The sequence below is a fragment of the Vulpes vulpes genome, chromosome 10, assembly GCF_048418805.1.
Source record: "Vulpes vulpes isolate BD-2025 chromosome 10, VulVul3, whole genome shotgun sequence".
NCBI lineage: Eukaryota > Metazoa > Chordata > Mammalia > Carnivora > Canidae > Vulpes > Vulpes vulpes.
Genome location: NC_132789.1, coordinates 11,639,716 through 11,660,308, shown reverse-complemented (window position 1 = coordinate 11,660,308; position 20,593 = coordinate 11,639,716). Strand labels below are relative to the sequence as shown.

General features: G+C 56.1%; 1 protein-coding gene across 6 annotated transcripts in view; it reads left to right on the top strand.

The window, feature by feature from the left end:
• The first annotated feature begins 12,462 nt into the window (after window positions 1-12,462).
• Window positions 12,463-20,593, top strand: part of TBX5 (T-box transcription factor 5) — a 47,776-nt gene continuing 39,645 nt past the window's right edge. For 2 of the 6 annotated variants that reach the window (XM_072722898.1, XM_072722896.1), the window contains exons 1-4: window positions 14,035-14,146; window positions 14,768-14,906; window positions 16,566-16,750; window positions 18,425-18,519. In XM_072722898.1, coding sequence (XP_072578999.1) covers window positions 16,604-16,750; window positions 18,425-18,519 — 242 coding nt within the window. In that variant the 5' untranslated portion in view covers window positions 14,035-14,146; window positions 14,768-14,906; window positions 16,566-16,603. Of the gene's footprint in view, window positions 12,663-14,034; window positions 14,147-14,767; window positions 14,907-16,324; window positions 16,751-18,424; window positions 18,520-20,593 lie in introns of those variants that run through there. The other 4 variants (XM_072722901.1, XM_072722897.1, XM_072722900.1 and 1 more) reach the window with 4 other exon arrangements.

Here is a 20,593-nt window from a genome sequence, read left to right as displayed (position 1 = left end):
CTCTGGATGGAGATGGCAGATGGACAAGGGAGTAGAAACACCATGTGGTGTTGGGTGTCTCGCTGTGCCATTGGCCACAGCAAGTTGCAGAGGCCGAATCCAGAGTCAGGGTGGGTGGTGGCCATGCAAAGGTGTGAGTACAGGGTGGTGTGCTAAATTGGGGCATTCAATGCAATCAATCTGTTCCTCTAGTTTCCTGATAAGGGGACTCCCAGGAACTGAGACATTGTACCCCAGCTGGCAGAGAAATGGGATCATCTCACTCTCAGCCCCAGACCTTGGCCTCATGGATAGCCAGACGAGGACCACGAAGCCAGAGAGAGGGCCTGGCTCCATTCAGTCTTTCAGGGATCCCAGTGAATGTTTCTTCAGGTTCTGGATGCTGGGGGATGACCCTTCTGGTCATCTCCTGGGGGACCCGGGCCTGGAAGTCAATGGCTAGACAGCTTGGGTTCTTAGCAGAGGTACAGGAGGTGCTGTAGTAGCAGTGGGAGGGCCCCTACCCCGCAATACTGAAGTCACAGAAGGTCCGCTGCTCTCCCTCCCCACCCCTTCCCCCTGGAACTGAGGCCAGGGCTCTCCAGGTCCTTCCTGCTTCATTCTCCTGCCCTTGCCCTGCTTCGTGTGTCCAAGAAACCTTGGTCAGAGGAGACCTGGCTCCTCCTTCCAGACATTGGAAGCTGGCACTTCTGTTCTCCCTAGGGTCCAGGTGTACATGAGGCTACTGAGCCTGGTGCCTGACCTCCTCTTCCTCCCCTTCTAGTGCTGGGCTGCACTCCCAAGCAGCCTCCACTCCCTGTCCAGGGAGGTTCAGCATTCTTTAGGATTGTGCTTGTCTCAGCTTATGTGTTGTCGTGCCCCAAACATGTCTTTGTTTTTTTTTTGTTTTTTTTTTCAAACATGTCTTTGTTATTCTAAGCCTGTGCCTGACGTTTAAATATATTGTTTCTTTGTCCCATATAATAACTACTGAGGCTGGTATTCTTATGAGACTCATTGTACAGATGGAGACACTGAGGCTGGGGGAGGCGAAGAGGCTTGCTCAGGTCACACTACTCAGGAGTGACAGGGAGGGACTCCAGCTTGTGACGATGCCCAGGAGCGGAAGGACCAATCATGAGGACTTTTTTTTTTTTTTTTAGATTTTATTTATTTATTCATGAGAAACAGAGAGAGAGGCAGAGACATAGGCAGAGGGAGAAGCAGGCTCCCTGCGGGAAGCCCAATGTGGGACTCAATCCCAGGACTCAATCCCAGGAGCCACCCAGGTGCCCCTCATGGGGGCTTCTTCTGGAGGCCTTTCCCCCCAGAGATCTCAGCTCTCTCCTCAATTCCTGGTCTCTGTTCCTCTGTACTATAACAGAAGACAGCCCTTCTCCAGGAGCCTAAGAGAGAAATGGAGGGATGGGTCTGGAAACATGAGTTTGAGAAAGCCCAGCAAATGCTCCTTTTAAGTGGACATCTTCTGCAGCTTCCTAACTCTGTCCTGTGAGGAACTTGGTCCTCTCCCTTCCTGACCTCAGGACCCCCACCCCCACCCCCAGGGAAACAGGAGGTCAGGAGGTGGGCGACAGGCCAGTGAGATCAGCTAGAAACAATTCTTTCTTTTCTCCCAGTGACGAGTCCACACCCTGGCTACATAAATCCTTTCTTTTATTTTTATTATTATTATAGCCCAGGGTCTAGCATGGGCCATAAACGGATTTAAGAGGCTGCTAGAGTATAGAATTTAATATATTTGGCATCATTAAAGAGTGGCGCAGCAAACCCACTCGGAGAAGTCCGCACCCCTCCCCCAACACCACCCCTCCCCCTCCATCCCACAAATCCTCCCAGCAAAGGTTTCCTGTGGGGCAGCCCTTGCTGGAGGGAAGGGCGGTGGGGAAAAGGGCAGAGGCAAGGAGGCCGGGAGGGTGGAGAGGACACTGGGCAAATGACCAATTAGGGAGACTGGGGGGAGATGGGACAAAGCTTTCTAGATAAGCACAGTTTTTATCAGCCTATAAAAATACCACTTTCACTAATCTCCTGGCTCCTTCTCCAGGCTCCTGGGACCAGATAGAGGGGTGGACAAAAGGAAGGTCCACAGGACAAGAGAGGGGAGGTCCAGGGCTGGGGGGCACTTGGGGCAGGGAGAGAGGAACTATTTCAGGGCTTCAAGGCTCAGAAAGCCAAAACTGTGCTATAGGTTTTATTTCTCCGTCCAAGCGTATCACTGTTCAGACTTCTATCCTGTTTTATTGTCTGGAGCAGGTAGTCCTGTGCCCTTTATTGATTCCTGATATGTCCTCTGTCTTCACATCTTTGACTCTGAGTCCAGCTGTTTAAGAGCTTCATATACTTTGTTCAATAAGTATCTCTCTAGCATCGACTGTGTAAATGGGATGGGCGCCACGCTCTCTGTCCTCAGCAGCTTAGAGTCTGAGGTGAAGACAGATAATAAACAAGCACATAACAAAAATGATTAGGAGGCATGTCCATGAGGAGAGCTGGGTGGGGAATGGGTGGGGGGAATGGAAAGTGCAAAGGCCCTGGGGTGGGAAAAAAGGTGGGTGCAAATGAGAAACAGAGACCAAGATGGGTGGAATGTGGAGGCGGAAAGGAGGCCAGGAAATGAGGTGAGAAGGATGGGCAGGGGCCAGCTCATACAAGGCCTTAAATATGTGAGAAGGAGCTGGGATTTTATCCTAAGACTTTTGAGGTGCCGTTTTGGAGGGCTGTAAGCAGGGATGGGATGGGATCTAATACCTCATTTTTGCTTAGGGGCAGGTAGCTCATGCTTAGGCTTGCACGAAGCCAGTGGGTGGAAGGGTGGTGGTGGCAGTGTGTGTGTGGAGGATGTCCTATAATCTCTCAGTGTGGGTTGCACTGGGGGCAGAAGATGGGGATCCCAGTCACAGCTCTGCTCCAAAATCCTGAGGAGCTTTGGCAATTCCTTTTTTTGATCTCAGTTTGCCCACATGTAAAATTAGAGCTGGATTAGTTAGCACTCAGAGCCCACTCTAGGGTCCCTCCCTCAGGTATCGGTCTGTGTCAAAGCCTCGGGCCCTCTGCCGGGGTTGGCAGGTGGCTGGGAAAGACATGGGCTGCAAGGTGAGGATTTACCTGGAGATGGGCTTCTCTCTTGGCTGCTGCAAAACCCGCACGTCCTTTTTCCCCTGAACTGGTCTTGTCCAACCTAGTGGACGGGGGTGGCTGTTGAATCAAGGAGTCTATCCAGAGGACCGTCCCCAGGCCTTGGAGAATGATCCCCGGTGGGGCCCACCCAAGGACTTCTCCTGGGCTGGGGGCAGCCCCTGAGTGCTCCTGTGTGCATGATCACAGCAGAGGAGATGTGAGTCTCCAGGCCGAGGGGGGAGGTGGGGTGGACTGTGGACGTGGGGACTGAGTGTGAATCGTGAATGAGCTGGTGTAAATGCAGCTGTGCGCAAGAGTGTGTGCATCCCGGCACCCAAGCTGGTGTGCATGAGACTTGGGGGCGGGGGGAGGAAAGATTATAGTTGTGTGTGTGTGTGTGTGGTTTTCTGTGTGTGACTGTGGGCTGGTGTGACAGTTTGTCATCATATTCGTGGCTGAGTTAATGTCTCCATATGTGAGTGACCATGATTGTGTGTCTGTATGTGTCTGACTCGCTGTCTCTGGGGTGAGGCCATGTCTTTGTGTGGCAACGAGTAGGAGACTGTGTGTGTGTGTGTGTGTGTGTGTGTGAGTGAAACAGGAGTGTATTTGTGGATATTTGCCTGCATGAGGTTGCATGAAACTGAGGACAGTTGTGTCTGTGTGTGTGTGAGACAGACAGACAGACAGAACTGCGTACCTAGACATGCAGTGGCTGGCTGTGCATGGCTGTGTGAGCTTTAAGTGACTCCCAAATGGCTGGGTCTGGGGCATCTGATCGCTTGACCTCTTGAAGACAGAGTGTCCTGCCAGCAGCATCGGGAGGGGCGGGCTCAGGGAAGCCAGCTTCCTCCCAGCACCAGGGGACAGAAGTGGCTGAGGCCAGAGGCTGCGTTCAGGGTGTTCAGGGCCGTGAGGGGCTGGTAGCAGGACTGGCTCAGCAGCCCAGGTAAGCGCTGTGCCCCCTCCCCAGCTCCAGAAGGATTGCTGCAAGCTGCCCTGCCACCCCTTCAGTGGCATCAGTCTGCAGGGCTGCAAGGAGCAGACCTATCAGAGGGGGAGCCCACCGGCCCACCTGGACTTGGGGGACAGTGTCATAGGCTGCCTGAATCGAGGGAACCAACTTCCAAGAAGCAAATAGGGTTAGGATTCAGAGTCAACTCTGTCCCTCCGGGATTGGGGGAGGGCCCGGAGGTGTGCGCAGGGAGTGTGTGCACCAGTCGGGGTGGCACAGTGGCCCCGGGAGTGGGGTGTGCTTGCGAGTTACCACCTGGCCTCGCGGGGGAGGTAAACGCGCCCCGCCGACTGGCTGGCTGTGCATCGGGCACCTGACTTTTCCAACCTGCCCAGGGTGTGGGGCTTCCCCTGAGCGCAGTGGGGACGGCTCCCTCCACTCCCAGGCACCTCTCACCCAGTTCCCAGGAAGTGACTGTGGAATCTGGTTCCAAAAATAGACTCTGGTGGCGCAGCCGCCTGTGGACAGCCCCCCTGGCCTCCCGGGGCAGGGGTGGGGGGGTAGTTGGCAGAACTTCGACTGCCTTCCAGGGGGCCCAGGCCTGGGGGCTGCCACTTGGAGCTGTTGGTAAAAATAATAATCATAAAAGTGGTCAATAAAAACGGAGGGGAGCCGAGCGCTAGGTTATGAGCCCAGGACACCACTTGACCTGTGGCGATGTTTGGCTAGTGGCTGCCCTGCAGGCTCAGTGCACACGGAGCCTTTACACAACGACACCCAAACCCACACAGGCTTGTGCCACACACTTGGGACGTGTGCGTCGCAAATTCACAGGTGTTTTCGGGTAAGGAGGCACACAGAAAAAATATACACGTAAGAGGAAGACACGACAACACACACACACACACACACACAAACACACATGCACACACACAATGGCAGAGAGAGACAGTTTCTCCACAATTGACTTCACATCATACAGAGAGACCCAGGGATAATGTCATATTCAGCCAAACAGAAGGGGACCCATGGCCTAGGCCTCCAGGTGGAAAGTGGAACCTTCAGCTTTGTTACAAGAGGCGGAGCTGCGAAGGAGGCTGGGAGTGCAGGGGGGTCCAACCTTGCCTACACCCAGATTCAGGTGTCCTGGGGGCAGGCGCTCACTCCTGGGTCCTGGGTCCCCACCAAGACACACCAGGAGCCGGTATGTGGGGCCTCTGGGGAAGCTGTTGGGGGTGAGAAGCTGGCGTTTGAGAGGTCTGCGAGGAATCCCAGAACAATCAAGCTTGGTGGTGTCTGCCAGCAACCTGAGGGAGAGGAGTATGGGAGATATGGGAGATCTGGAACCGTGGCCACCTCACAGAGGGCGCATCTGGCATTTCCCTGGAAGGCCAATGGGTTGGCGGACCCCAGGCCGAAGGAACCACAGTGTGGTGGCTTCAGAGTGGGGACCCCTTGCACCCTCCTTTGGGTTGCTCCTCCCAAGCTTCTGGATCTCAGAGTCCTCTTCTTCTTCTTCTTCTTTTTTTTTTTTTCAGAGTCCTCTTCTAAAGAAGTCCTTCCCTTCCTAACTAGTGGCAGGCAGTGCTGCGCCAGGGGCTGGCCTGGGAGGAGTACGCATAGGGCAAACAGGTGGTAAGAAAAGGGGTCCAGAAGCAGGAAAGCCAAAGGCCAGGCCTGGGGAGGCCTCAGGACCAACATAGGCCTCTAGGTCCATGATCTGGAGCTCCTAGAAGGCTTGGGACCTTCCTGAGACCTGCCATTGGGACCTGGGGGCCACGGGATCCATGTACACCCTGAAGCTAATGGGTCTGGGGTGGCACAAAGATGGGAGGGCCACCCTGAGGGCTGAGCTGAGCATCTGGGAGAGGGACACAGGGGACCTGCAGGCCAGGCAGCCACAGAGATTGTTGCCTCTGTGCCTCTGAGGGGGGCACCCTCTCAGCACGCTGAGCCCACAGCCACCTGGGCACTCTTGCTCTCCAGCCACTTGGGATGTGGCCGGGGTTCCCTTCCACACCCTCCCTGAAGCTGCAGAGCCTGAGGAATGGCAAGGAGCTGGGTGCATGTCAGCAGAGGCTGTGTGACCCAGGCAAGTCTTCACCTTCTCTGAGCCTACTTATTTGTTTTTAAAAAAACAGGCGCATCTCATCCCTGCCTTCCCCCACATCCCACCCACCCCCATTTCCCTCCTGCCAGGTGGCAGCTTTCACTGGGGCTTGAGGCCGTGATGAATATGGGCCAAGGTCTGGGAACAGAACACTGAGGTTTCTAGAATACCAGCACCTCTGCGTCCTCTCTCCCATCCTGCTAAAGTTCTCTTGAACTTGAGTCTGCAGGCTCACCCACACAGGTCTTCTTCTCCTTCCTGGGTGGGAGCGAGGAGAGGGGATGGAGACAGGACAGAGAGATCTGAGCCCTTGCTCCAATTGCTAAGCTTCCAGCAACTGCCATAGTTTTACTGAATGTGCCTTTAGATGTTTAAAATGGGTCCGTTGTGCTTGCCTCAATTTAACAGACTCCTCCCGTCCCCTTTCCCTTCCCTGGCTTGGTAGAGAAGCCCTGTCCTTGCAAAAAGTCATTCTGGTTGAGCGTCTGCCTTTGGCTCAGGTTGTGATTTCGGGGTCCAGGGATGGAGTCCTGCATCGGGCTCCCTGCATGGAGCCTGCTTCTCCCTCTGCCTGTGTCTCTGCCTCTCTCTCTGAGTCTCTCATAAATAAATAAATAAATAAATAAATAAATAAATAAATACATAAATACATAAATACATAAATACATAAAATCAATCTAAAAAAAAGAGCCACTTCTGGCTTCTGGAATCAGATGGCCTGGGTTCAAATCCCACCAGAGGGTACCTGTAGCCTCAGGAGCCACCTACCTCATGGAGCTATCAAAAGCTAAATGAGTGCCCGTAACTGTGTCACAACAGCTCCTGGCCTGCGGTAAATGTTAGCTATTATCACACCTCAAATGCTGGCAGATTTTTGAGTCTCGAATATCCACATTTCTCTCTTTGTGGTTGTGGAGACTCAAGCAGGACTCTTCTGAAAATGCTAATGGAAAACGCTTAGGGGGGAAGATGATGGGGGTTGCTTCTGCTGGCTGCATGGGGCTCAGGCTGGAAAGAGGTGAACGGGACTACTACTGGCCACGTGGGAGTTTTGGGGGAATTAGACGCTGAGTTTTGTCTTCCCTGACCAGCCTGGAGATGGACGGTGTCCCCTGCAGATAGTGAAACAAGAGGGGAGGACCCTAGAGGAGGAGCCATCCCAAACCCAAACCTGCAGCCAGAGAAGTCTCAGCCTGCACACAGGCCTGGACCCCTTCTCTCTGAGGCCCGTTTTCTCTCTGGCTCCCTCAATGGCTCCTAAGTTGGTCAGTGCCCTGGTTCTTTACTGGAGCTTGCTGCCTCCAAAATGGAAACAGAAAAGTCAGCCTGTATGGTGCACTGTCCACCTCCAGAAAAAAAGAGGGGCAGTTCGCCCTACAGGTTCAAGAAGAAAGTAAGAGAACCCCAACATACTATTTTAATGCCGTTTATATTACATCCACAATGGAAAATGTTTTCTGTAAAAGGAGTATAATGTATTCTTTCTTTCAGTAAGGACTTGTAGACGTGAAAGCCACAATTTCTCCTTCCTGACTGTTCCATTTAGAAGTTAATCCAGGCAGGCAAAAGGGTTGTTTGGACCGATGCAGGGAGCCTTGAAAGCCAAGCCTATTGGGGTGAATAGTATGTGTGAAGAGACCCGGCTGGGATTTTGGAGTTCGGGCTTGGGTGAAAGCATCCCTCCCACTGCCTGAGCGCGGGCCTCTGAGGTCACCACTGGAGGGCAAATCCAAGTGGGGGCTTTTGCTCCAGATCTGAACCCATCCAGCAGAGACTAAATCTCGATTTTCTCCTCTGTTTCAAAGATGGGGGCGTTTGTCAGTCCCTGGTGCGTTGAACCCACACGGGAGGCTCTGGAAAGCCCAGAGCCACAGGCGGAAGAGCCTTGCAGGCCTCAGAAGGCGCTACTCACTATTCCAGGAAAGCACGGTGGTCCTGGGGTGCCCCCTTGTTGAGAGCATTCAAGGGACTCCTGGGTTGCCATGGTGACCAGGAGCCTCCCCCCCCCCCCCACGCAGAAATGGTCACCAGGAACTTTTCTTTGCCACTAGCCTGTCAGTTGCACCCCAAGACAAATCTCAGTTTCACCCCAGGGTTTTCCGGGTGTGCGTGTGCATGGCAGCTGGGCGTCTGGGGTCTCCGCTCTTCTGGACCCTTCTGTCGGGGTCGCCTCCAAAGGCCAGAAACCCAGCTCTAGGAGGCCCAGAATGGGGGTGTGGTGTGGGGGGACTGGCTGCGGTGCTCGAGGCCCTGGGCTGAAAGGGAAGAAAAATTAGAGGTCTTGACCAAGCAATCGTTCTGGTGATGGATCCTTCCAGTTTGGGGTCTGGCCTCCCTCGTCATCTGCACCCCCACACGTGTCCCTTCACCTCCTCAAGGTCATTACTAGAGTTTTCACTCACAGCTGGGGGTGGGGAGGCCGCTCTGTCCTCCACCCCTACCTCCCCAGCACCCCTGCAGAGCTCCTCCGCAGCTGGGGCCTGTAGCCATGGTCCTGGCCAGTTTCTCCTCGAAAGACAGAAGCGAGGGATATGGGGCGTAGCCACCCAGATTAAACTGACCATTCCAGCGTCCGTAGAAGTGCTTTTTAGGTTCTCTTTGACCCAGGCATGTCCAAGTCCGAAAGCTTGGTCAGACCTTACGAATTTCCAAAATCACTGGCCGGGCTTATTTTGCCTATAAAGTCGTTACCTGAATCATCGACTTGACTAGGAGATGTCAAGCTGGACTTTCCTAAGGGGGGGGGGGAGTGCTCTCCCCTTTGTTTGCTTCGCTGCAAATAGACCGAGTTCTGACTCCCTGCAGCGCAGACAGGAACCACGTCCCTTCCCCCCTTAAAGAAAGCGCTTTATGAAACATTAGATGGAGTTCTCGCCGGTGTGGACGTCTTGCTCTGTGAGGCCCAGGCTGGCTGGAAGGAGGCCCACGGGCAGCCAGAACTGGAGTCGCGGTTTCGTCTCTGGTTTTGAATCCGGCCCTTTGAGCAAGCTTAACACGTGTGGATTTAATTTCCCTTTCTTTCTCGCTTTCTTTTCTCTCCCCCCACCCTCGTGAGGGAACAAGAAAAATAGTCTGCTGTGTCGACAGCGCGACACCGTTCCCTTTGCCAAAGAAAATTTGTCTTTCCAGAGCTCCCGAGAGCAGTGGGTTCCCAAATTTCCACTGCACCCTCCAGTTGAGGGAGGGAGTATCCAGACAGCTCCCCGCCAGACCTGGAGGTATTAGCCCGAGTCTCTATCAAACTGGGCCAGAGCCCTGGGATTCAGTATTCTTTCCCCCACATCTTTTGGGGGCTGTGCGGACAGGCTGACTACACCGGAGCCCAGGTTCCGGGCTGCAGATATGGTTGGAGCTCTCAGGCTCATTGTGGACCACGGGGTAGGAGGTGGCTCCAGGTTCTCTCTCAGCTCAAGATCCTTATCCTCCTCTTCCTCCTCCTTGGAGGACTCCCTAAATTGGAGGGGCAAGAACAGAGATGCTCCTTTGTATTCCTTACCACCTTCTCGGCTCTTTGGGAGCTTGCAAATCTCCAGCATTGAGATCTCAGCTGGGCCGCTAGAATGATGCTCCCACTTCCATTTCTCATTTTATTATCCTGATGGGGAGAGGGGAAGGGATCTCACTCTTGCCAAATTTGGGGGAGCGGGGAGGAATATTTCCAAAGCACAGAACATCAATGTGAACAAGCATAGCAGCAGTAGTAATTCTCAGTGAAAATACTAGAGGAGAATATTGGATATTAAAATAATGGCAATAGCCAGTATTCTTCCCAGATGCTTCTTGTCCAAAGGGAAGCAACTAGGAATGGAATAAAACATTGGGAAGGGAGATATCATGGTCCTAGAAAAAAAAAAAAAAAAAAAAGAACAGAGCCAGATTTAACTAGGCAGGAGGGGAAGTGACCCCTGAGAAACTAGCGAATTTCTCTCCCTTGGTCTGGCTCCCTTTTGCGGAATGAGTTGGTCCAAGTTTCGTTGGTCCTATCTATTGTTGTTAAAATTCTTATTTCATTTTTCCAGGCCTCTCTGCCCTTCTCCCTACTGTGGCCTCCAGTAGACACCCGAGTCAGGCAGGGATGCGTTGGAAAAGACGCAGAAAAACGAGGATGTCTTCTTCAGCCAGTTTTTTTTGGGGGGGGGGGGAGGAAAGAAATAAGGTGGTTTGCGACTCCACTTTCTTAAAAACAGAGGCAAGAATGAAGATCCACAGCGGTCTCCACTTAACTTTCGTCTAGTTTTGTTTCGGGCTTTTAAGTGGAAACCTCTACCCTTCTGCCCATGGTGAAATTAAAATCGGGGCCAGATTTTTGCAAAACGAGGAAAATGCATTTCAGGGGCAAACCCAGCTGCCAGCAGGTCGAGGCAAGCGGGCGATCCCCCCCGTAGAAGAAGGGGAAGCTGCCTGCTGCCGCCCCTGTCCTCGGAACTCGCTCCCCCAACGACTGGGCGAGAGAATGAAGATGCTCGACACCGGCTGAGGACTTTGATTTACTCGGCCGGTGGTCGGGGCTCCGGAGCGGGGCGTCCGGGACGGCGGGTCGGGGCCGCGGCGGCTGCGGAATCCTCCGCGGGCCGAGCCGGTCGGGGGCGGGATGCGAGAGAAGGGGGAGCGCAGCGGAAAGGAGCTGGCCCGGCCCGGAGCGCGCCTTCCCCGGCCCGCCGCGGGGCCCAGGCCGAGGTTGCCGGCCCTCCTCGGCCCCGGGGCCCAGCGGGAACCCGTCTCGAGGCCTGGGGGCGAAGGATTTCGGCTTCCCTGGGCGCCTGGGAGCAAGCGCTGCACCGCACGGGCCTCGGAAGGGGAGAGCAGAATTGTGGATGACTTGGGAAGCGAGGGAATTTGGGGGGCAGTCACTGCGGCCTGGCCGGGCCGGGGGACGCGGGGCCCGCTCGCTGGGAGCAGCGGGGTGTGCATTGGGGTGTGCATTGGGGTGTGCATTGGGGTGTGCAAAGGGGCGTGCAGCGGGCGTGCAGCGGGGCCTGCGGCCGGGCTCTCTCCCCGCGGGCCTGACCTTCGCTCCCGGAGCTGCGCGCTGCCGCTCCAGTCCCAGAGGGCCGGGGCCTGCGGCCGGGCCGTGCCCCGGAGAGCCAGGCTGGAACCCCGCAGCGGCGGGCGAGGCCGAGCCCGAGGCCGACGTCCACCGCCCTCCTGCCCCGGCGGGGAGCTTACCCTCGCGCGGGCCGGCGCTCGCTCCTCGCTCGCTCCCGGGCAGGCCCGGCTCTTCCCTCCGCCGCGCCTCCGGGGGCGTCTACGCAGTACGTTTCGCAACTGCACCCAGCGCGTTTCCAGCTGCGCGCAAAAGCCCGAGAGCGCATCCGCCACGGGGCGCTTTGAAGTCCGTGCCCACCGGGGAGACCAAAAATAATGCGAATCGTTATTGCCAAACAAGAAACGAAATTGAGCGTCCCCCCCGGTGCAGGCCGGGTCGCTGTGACTGCTCTCTGCAGAAGCCCCCCTTCTATCCCCACCCCGCCACCCCCGGCACCCCGCCCCGCCGGGACAGGCTGGGGACGAGTTGCACCCCCGGACCCGGCTAGAGCAGCTCTCGCACAACGCGCTCTTCCTCGGCGCGCGCACTGCGGACGACCCTCTCCCTCTTGGCCTCCACGCCTCGGCCTCGGTTCCCCTGCGCGGTCACCTGGCCACCGGGTCCACGCAGGTCTGCGAGCCGCGCGGAGGTACCGCGGCCCAGCCAGGGCCGGCCCGGCGGCGCCCCGAGAGTCCCAGTTCTGAGAGCTCCTCTTTGGAAAACAAGGACCACAAAAAAAAAAAAAAAAAAAAAAAAAAAAAAAAAAAAGCAAACACCCAAAACAACCCTTTTTAAATAATAAAGGGGCTCTCGTGCCTCCTCCGAGGGACCTCGTTCCGCCCCCCCCCCACACCCCCATCTGATTTCTTCCCGGGGCCTTGGGCCGAGGTGGGCTCCCACCTCCCTTGCCCACCCTCCCCTCCCCCTCCCCCTCCCTAAGAAAATCGATCTTGGCTCTATTTGCGCCTGATGTTCGCCACCCCCATTTCCCCGAAGAGCGCTGGGTTTGTTTATTTCTTTATTTATTCCCGCGGCCGAGGCGTCTGGAACTTGTGGCTGCGCAGCCCCGGGACTGATGGGCGAAGATGGGGAGAAATTAACCTCCGCGCTGCCCCCCAGTCGAGCGTGACAGCGCGCGGGCCGGTTGCGTGACTCGTGACGTCTCCAAGTCCTATAGGTGCAGCGGCTGGTGAGATAGTCGGTATCGCCTGGTTGCCTCTTTATTTTATTGGGGTATGCCTGGTAATAAATAGTAATATTTAATTTGTCGAAGACCACAAACCAGCTTCGAGCTGGGAGGTACATACCACTCTTGACAGAGGCTGGAAGAAGGCTGGGCCTAACGGGGGTCTTTTTTGGGGGGCCCTTTGCAAACTCTCCACTTGAACCCCCACTCCCCAGCAAGGCGCCACTGCAGGCTTCTGCGCTGGAAAGAAGAGGTGGGATTTTTGGAGGTGAGTGTCCCCCTGGACAGCTATGGTGGGGTGGTGGTGGTGGTGGATGGGTTTCGCTCAGCACTTCACCTGGCCTGGGCCCCCTGGCTTCCCGCCCCAGCTGGGTCCGGCTGAACACCCCCTCCCAGAGATGCTGTTTTTCACGGTGGAAGTAAGAATGGACTCTCTTGCATTTCGCCTTGGACTGTCACCTGGCAAGAATAGATTCCCGTCGGAGGTTTCAAAATCCCAGTTTCGAGTGGTGGCCAGAACCAAGTGAATCTGGCCAGGCAGTTACTTGGGGGGAGTTCAGATCTGCCCTCCCGGGAGGGGCCTACAATTTATTTATGGGAATTTATTTTATCCGCAAATCTCTGAGAATTTAAAGGGATTGGAGAAGTCTTTCTGGATTTCCCCTTCCTTTTGCCAGAGGCGCAGAGATTCAGGCTCATCCTGAAGCGATGTTTGTTTCCAGTCTTTGGCCCGGGGTCGCCTCCTTAGCGAGCCCAAAGTCCTGTGAGCTGACGGTCTGAAAGGGTTGAGCGTGTTTTCACACAAATAAATAAACTGCTTCAGCGGCAAAAGGTTGTTTGCAAAGAACCTGGAGGGAGGAGTGAGAACTGGAGCAAATGCTGGGCTGGCTTTCTCCCCCTGGTCGCCCCACTTTTAGGGACGGACAGTCCACTTTGTAATTTTGCAGCGGATATGTTACGTCCAGCTGGCCTCTGATCTCCAGCGTGTTTCTCCTCTCTGCATCCCTCTTCCCAGGCCTGCAGGCCTACGTCTCTAGTCAGAGCCCCAGAAAGGAATAAGGTGAGGGGGTACGGGAGACAAGGGTGGGAAACCATAGGAAACCCTGACATTTAGTCCCAGCTCGGATACTTGGTGCTCCAAACTGGGTCTGCTCAGGCTAAGACCTACTCACTGTGTTTACGCTTCTATTGACCTCTTCAACCCGCAAAATAATACATTTCAGAGAGGGGTTGGGCAGGGAGAGGGGCCGAGCCAGTCTCCCATGACTGCTTGATTATTTTAATAAAACTGGGTACTGCCTGGCGTACACCTCCCGCCAGGGAGGTCTGCTGGCCCTGGGGGTGGGAGCCCCCCAGCAGTTTCTTTCTTGGCATCTTTGATCTGAGCCCCCATCCCAATGCACCTTCACCCTGCCTTCACCCTGGAGTCCCTGGGAGTTGGGGTGGTGAGTGGGGAGGGGGAGAGATGTCAGGGCGGCCGTCGGCGGCCAGCCGGGCCAGGCGGGGTCACGCAGCACTGTCTTGAGGTCAGCGTCGGAGGGAGAACATGGGCCAGGCTTCAGAGGAGGCGCGAGGCGTGTGTGTGTGTGTGTGTGTGTGTGTGTGTGCAGCGTAGTGTGTGCAGACTCCGTTCTCTGCACAGCCGTGTCACTGAGATTACTTCCCGGGCAGAAGCCGACCGGGTTTGCGATGATTTGTGCAGGATTTTTTGCAGCCACTGAGCCGAGCTCAGAGAAGCAGAGATGGATGGAGGTTGGGAAGGGGGTGGAGAGGAGGGGTGAGCTCGAGGTCTGGGTTTGAGAGTAGTGCTGTGATTTGAGTGTTCGGGAAATCTAATGGAAAAGGTGGTTGGGGGAGGGAGCGAGAAGAGAAAGGGAGGGAGAGAGGGAGAAAGGGAGGGAGGGGGGCGGGTAAGAGGCAGAGGCAGGCTGTGTGCAGTGGGAGCTAGTCGGATAGGCAATTTCAGTACTTTGTAAGCATCAAGGCAGCCCAACGTCACTGAGCTCAGCTGAGTCGGCTTGTATTTCTGAGAGAGAGAGAGAGAGAGAGGAGAGACTCTCTTCCTCGGATTCCAGAACTTTAACCCTGAAAGCGGCGCCCAGAAAGGACCTTGACCATTCCCACAGCTCTCTCCTATCTCCCAACTTCCCCTCCTGAGGGGTGCAAGCAAGGAGCGGGCCCCGAGGTTATAACGCTCAGGGTGCTCGCTGCGGCTGCTGCGTGCGTTCCTTGGAGCCCTTCTGGCGCCTGACAACTTGGAAGTCTTTAGGGAGAGCGGGAGAGCGAGCGAGCGAGCGAGCGCAGAGCGGAGGAGGTGTGTGTCGGAGGTGGGCAGTCGCCGCCGAGGCTCCAGCGGTGGGTGATCCTTTGTAGGCAGCGGTAGCGCCTAGTCTGGGCGAGGAGTCCCCGGCATAAACCCCGGAGCCACCATGCCCGCGCCCCCGCCTCGCCGCCGGCTTCCCTGCTAGGAGCCAGAAGGGATGTGGTGAATGCACCGGCTTCGCCCAGCGAGGTAACCGTCCCTGCAGATGGCCCGGGAGGCTCGGGAGGGAGCCCTCCGGCCCAGCCAGCTCCGGGAGGCGCGAACGGCGGGACTCCAGCCCGACCCCGGGCTGGCGGGGAGCTCCGGGCGCGTGGAGCCGGTCGGCCGGCCAGCCGGGGAGGCGCGCGGCCCCGGAGCGGCGTGGAGGGTTGCAGGACGCGCGGCCTGGTTCTGTCAAACCGCATCTAGCTCGCCCCTGCCAGCCCTGAGCTGCCGCCGACCCGACCGGGGCGCAGGATGGGCTTGTCCCCGTGGCCGGCGGCAGACTTGAGCGCACGTGGGGGCCGCCAGCCCCAGGTTCTTTTGTTGCAAGAAGGCTGCGAGGGCTCCCATCCCCGTGCCTCCCGAACCCCGAGGGTGTGGCGAGGGAGGCTGCTCCGGAGACGGGCCTCCGAAGCCGTCCTCCACCGCCCCACTCCGGGTCTCCAGCCACTGCAGACCTGGGGTTGGGGGAGTGGGGGATTCAGCCTTTTGCTTTAGCGGCTGCTAAGCTTTGGGGAGGCCCTCCTTGGCACCCTCCTTCCCAGTCTAACCCGGTTTCGAGGGAGCAAATCCTTACTTGGAAACGTGGAGGAGATTGGAAGGCGATCAGAGCAAGAGGCAGGCTCCTCCGGGCTTGAACAGTTCTGCAGCTGTTATTTTAAGTGTTCCAGCCTCCTAAGCCCGCCACCCGGGCCATTCTACCCCTTGCGTCGGGCCCAGGAGGCCGATCCAACCATTGCAGCCCAGAATTTATCTGGAACCCTTGATATCCTCGCGGGCTGGAGCTTGGGCCTGCACTTCCAGCGAGCCAGGCCCGGCTACAGCTCCGAGAAACTTCCCTCGGCCTGGCTGGCTCGTCAAAATGTGCGTCCCGGGCTGGAGAGCCCAGAGAACGCCGGCCGGGCCGGCAGGGGCAGGGACAGAGCGCGGGCCGTGGGCGCCCAGGAGCGTGCCTCCCTCCGCACCGCCGCTTTCTTTCCTCGGCTGTTGGGCTACTTTTCGTTTTTTTTACCGTTGCAAAAAGTTGAGGGAAAGCGGGAGGACTTTTACTGTTGAAGGACTTTTAATTTTAAGGCCTGCGACTGATAAAGGATGAACGTGAATTCTCCTCGGGACCTGGTCTCTCTCCATCTGTAACATCTTTCCCCTCCTATGTTTTTGGTTTTGCAAGAGGCGGGTTACTGCAGGCATTTTGCCCGCTGTGGAAAATATTCCTCTTGCGAGTTTTCATACACAGAGCTGTGATGTCCTTCTGTGAATTTGACAGAGAAAAACAATTCTCGAAAGGACACTAGGTTTTTGTTTTGTTTTTGGTTCGTACCCAATGGCTTCCAAAAATACCCAGGCCTTATCTTTATTGGCTCTTCCAGAAGTCCAGACAAATTTGACGGGCAGCTGGCTTATCATGGGGAGCCTGCGCAGGGGAGATGCGGGCCTCGCCTCCTCCTGGTCTGACCCGGGTCTTTCGCAAGAGGTTGTGCGTGGTCATAAAGTAGTAATGATGATAATAATAAGGGAACCTTCTGCGGCCTCCTTCAGCTGGGAACGGAGGTGCTGGGAGCTGGACACTGGGGACCCAGCTGCTCCCTCCTGTCACTAGAACCTTGTTTCCAACCTTCTTTTTCTCTCTCTGCTTCCTGTCCTCAGAGTAGGACCCTGCGCGGGCACAGGGCGCCGGGCACACCATGGCCGACGCAGACGAGGGCTTTGGCCTGGCCCACACACCCCTGGAACCTGACTCCAAGGATCTACCCTGCGACTCCAAGGCCGAGAGCTCGCTAGGAGCCCCCAGCAAGTCCCCGGCGTCTCCCCAGGCTGCCTTCACCCAGCAGGTAAGGAGAACTCTAGCCGAGGCCCTTTGCAGGAACCAGAGGCCCTCCCGCGGGGGAGGGATGGGGGTGGGGGGGTTGCCCCTTTCCCATAATTGTCTTCTTTCCTTTTAAATCCCACTCATTCCACCTTTCTCTGCCCCGTGTCCCCCAAATGTCAGAATACTCCAATCCACTTCATTGTGACAATAATCTTTACGGCCAGAGGATTTTGGAAATACATTTGGGTTGTGAGAGAAGTCTTAATTATCTGGCTATTTGGGGCCAGCTAACAATAGCCCAGATCATTCCTTTGCTGATGCCCTAGGTGTAGACTCAGCCCCCAGCCCCTCATTAAGGGCTGGGTCAGCGGCTGCTTCAGGCCAGCGTGAGCGATGGCTTGACCCCTCTTCAGATCTTCCGTAGCCTTCGCCTCCGCCCGCCTCCTCCGCGCCGCCGCCCAGACCAGGGAGTTGCACTATTTGTCTTGGGCCGGGCTCCGGAGGGCTGGCTCACCCTGGCCGGGTGGCGGGGAGCAGCATGGCTTTGCTGAGAGGTTGCAGTAGGCTCCCCTGGGTGGAAGCTGGGCCCCGAGGAGAGAGTGAGGCCTCGGGTGTGCTCTCTCTACCCTATTCCCCGGGCGTTCTGGGTGCTCAAGGTGGCCCGTGTACCCCTTAATTATTTAAATAGGGTGTCAGATGGTGCGGAGCAGGGTGACATGACTAGAAGAGATATTTGGATGTAGCCAAAACCTTTCTTTGGGATTTCGATCAATGTCCTTCCTGAGAACTTCATCACCTGTCTCTTTGCCCTTCCCGTCTCAGGAAAACACATGTACGGTTGTAGAGAAGCAGAGGGCAGTGGGCACAGAGCTTGGGAAACGTAGATTTTTTTTCCTACAGAAAAGCAAATCTGCTTATTAGTTATGGATTATTGCAAAACGAAGATTTCTGTATGTATATTTTTTGCATCGGTTTTGTAAAATAGTATTTAGTTGAAAGCGGAAACGTTGAAGTTTCGGCTGTGCCCAGAATCGAAACAGCTCGTGAAGTGAACGAAGTTGGATGTGAGGAGAACCTAGAAAATGTGTTAACATACGCATTTGAGAATTAATATTTTGGGCTGTGGGAATCTATTCTCATATAGAGACATTTTTAAATTGAGATTTTGTTCACGGATGTTTGTGTTTGCACCGCCATGGTGAAATGAAACACGCGTAGATATGGGATTTGCATGTCTGTGTGCTTGTGTGTGCGTATCTGGGCGTCTACAGAAGAATGTTCTGAGCAGGCTTTTTGAGATCTAGTGTTTTTGTGTTTGCTTTTTGCTTTTGTTTTTGGCTGCATCTTGGCTGAAAGGGATTGAGATTGGTCCCATTTTGGGGGTCTCAGCCTGTCCTCCCGTGGACAGCACGGGATGTTTGGGGATTTTTCTCTGGCTTTGTGTTGGTGGCATTAGGAGACAGCAGTGCACCATGGGGGTTACACGGGGCAAGCACAGGGGTTCCTAGGCAGGGCTGCCCGTGTTCCAGAGTCCACACAGCTCTGCAGTGGGCTTGATACTATTCTCAGCTTTAGAGCACAGAGGCTCCGAAGGGAAGGAACCAGCTGTGTTTGGGGGGAGTTTGGGGAGAGTTTGGAGAGGGAAGTCCTATTGCTCCTGGGGTTCGTCTGTGTGACTTTTCTCTCCTTCCTCTAGGGAATGGAAGGGATCAAGGTGTTTCTCCACGAAAGAGAGCTGTGGCTGAAGTTTCACGAAGTAGGCACGGAAATGATCATAACCAAGGCTGGGAGGTGAGCTGGCCACCTCTGCGGAGGGAGGGCCTGGGGAAATCATGGGGGAGAAGGAAAGGTGTCTCGGAGATCCGAGAGAGACGGAGAGGCGGAGAAGGCGGAGGGGCAGAGAGAGGCGAGAACAGTGTAGAGCAGAGAGAGGGAGCGAGCGCGCGAGAGAGGATGAATGTATTTTGTTTCACCCGATTTGGGTTAAAGATGCCTGGAGAACTCCTCCAGTGACCTCCATTCCTGCTGGAAGAAACGCCTGCAAGATTCACCTCCGAAACGGGGCATTTCTCCCACTCTTACAGAAGGAAGAGTCGAGGGCTTGGGGGGCTGTGCTCAGCGGGTGGATCGGTAATGGGACAAAGTGGGACGAGGCGGAGAGAGAAGGGAACCGGAGAAGCGCGGAGTGGGCACAGAGATGAGACCCGCTTGCAGCCTTGACTCCTGGCCCCCACCCTCCTTCCCGCCCTGCCTGACCTTGGAGCGGGTCCAGTGTCCCACCCGATTGCCAAACTTTGAATCGTCGAATGTATTCGCTACCTCTTTCATTGTTTATAGAAAGCAGGCAAAGCCTTTGAAACTGAACCGGGGCTCGGCCGGGCTCTATATACAGACACCGATAAACACGGCAGTTTCGCCAAGACACTCACCCCAGAGTTCCTCTTAAAAGCTCGCAGTTGTGTGTGTGTGTGTGTGTGTGTGTGTGTGTGTGTTTTGCTGGAACCGCTAGCTGGCCGGCTGGGGGAGGCTGCGGGAGGGTCTTGCCGCTCTGTAGCTCAGCGTGCCAGCGCGTGTGCGTGCGTGCCCCGGCCTGGGCACATCCTCGGCACAGGCCTCCGGGTGCTGGGCTGGCCCTCCGCGGCCTCAAGGGCAGAAAGCCTGGAGTCAGCCCGGAGCAGGCGTGTGAAGCTGGCGAGGCCAGTAGGCCCAAGCCACCGAGTGTGTGAAGGGGGAGGGTGGAGCCGCCTCCCCAGACGCCCCCCGGTTCTGCAGCCGAAGCCTCCCGCAATAAACTGACAACAGTGACATTTATTATTATTTGAAATTAAACAATGTCTGCTCCCCCGCTCGGCCTGAGTGAACTAGGAGGCGCGTTCTGTTTACACTGAAGGAACTAAGCTCTTCTTCCCATTCTGCCGAGGAAGGAAAGACCTGTCCCGGGCCCCCTCTCCCCCCAGCCTGAGCTGAGGGGATTTAACTATAAAAGGCCTGGGAAGCCTTCCTCTCGCCTGCCTGCAGGCACACGCGCTGCGGCAGATAAACACCACAGGGCTTGGGCTCCGAGGCCTCCCTTCACTCACCCCTTCCCACCATCCCCCGGTGAGCCTGGATCCCGAAGCTCGTCCTGTCCTTCCACTCCGGCCAGCCTCCCACTGCTGGCTTTCCGGGGCGCACCCCACCCCGCCTCCGAAAGAGGGCTGGGAATTTGGAGCGCGCCCCGTGAGTGCAGAGGGAGAGGTACAGGGCCCGCAGGTCTGCAGCACCCATCTGCCCATGACTATCCTGGTTCCAAAACCAAACCCGGATGGGTTTTGGGTTTCTTTGCTGAGGGCCAAAGTGTTTAGACTCTCCAAGGAAGAGTGCCAGAAACGTTGGAGAAGTTGGGGGGGCGGGTACGGCATTTAGGAATAAATTTTGGCTCAAGGCTCGCAGCAGAGGTTACCAGCTGTGTTTTTTTCTGGGGACCCCAGCCAGGGCAAGAGGTCTATGGGCACCCACAGATGTGCAGTCCCCGGGGCGCACCCAGCCCGCCGTCATCATGAGGCGGCAGCAACGCGTGCATGGAGCAGAGTGGCTAGAGCACCTGCCTGGGCGCTGGAGGCCAGCTTCTCACCGAGTTGGGCTCCTTCTGCCCCTAAATAAAAAAGTAGGTCTCTGGCTCTGAAAAGAGCATTTACAAAGAGCCGAAATGGAGGTTCCATTAGGCCCTTCTTCACCACTGTTTCTTTACGGAAGCTGCGACCTCCAGGTTTCTGTTTTCCTCCAGGTTACAAATAGTCACCAGCTTCCAGCTCACCTCTGGGCCTCTCTCCTCCCCAAAACTTCAAGGGAAACCTGGAATGGATCCTGGCAAAAGCGGAGCGGG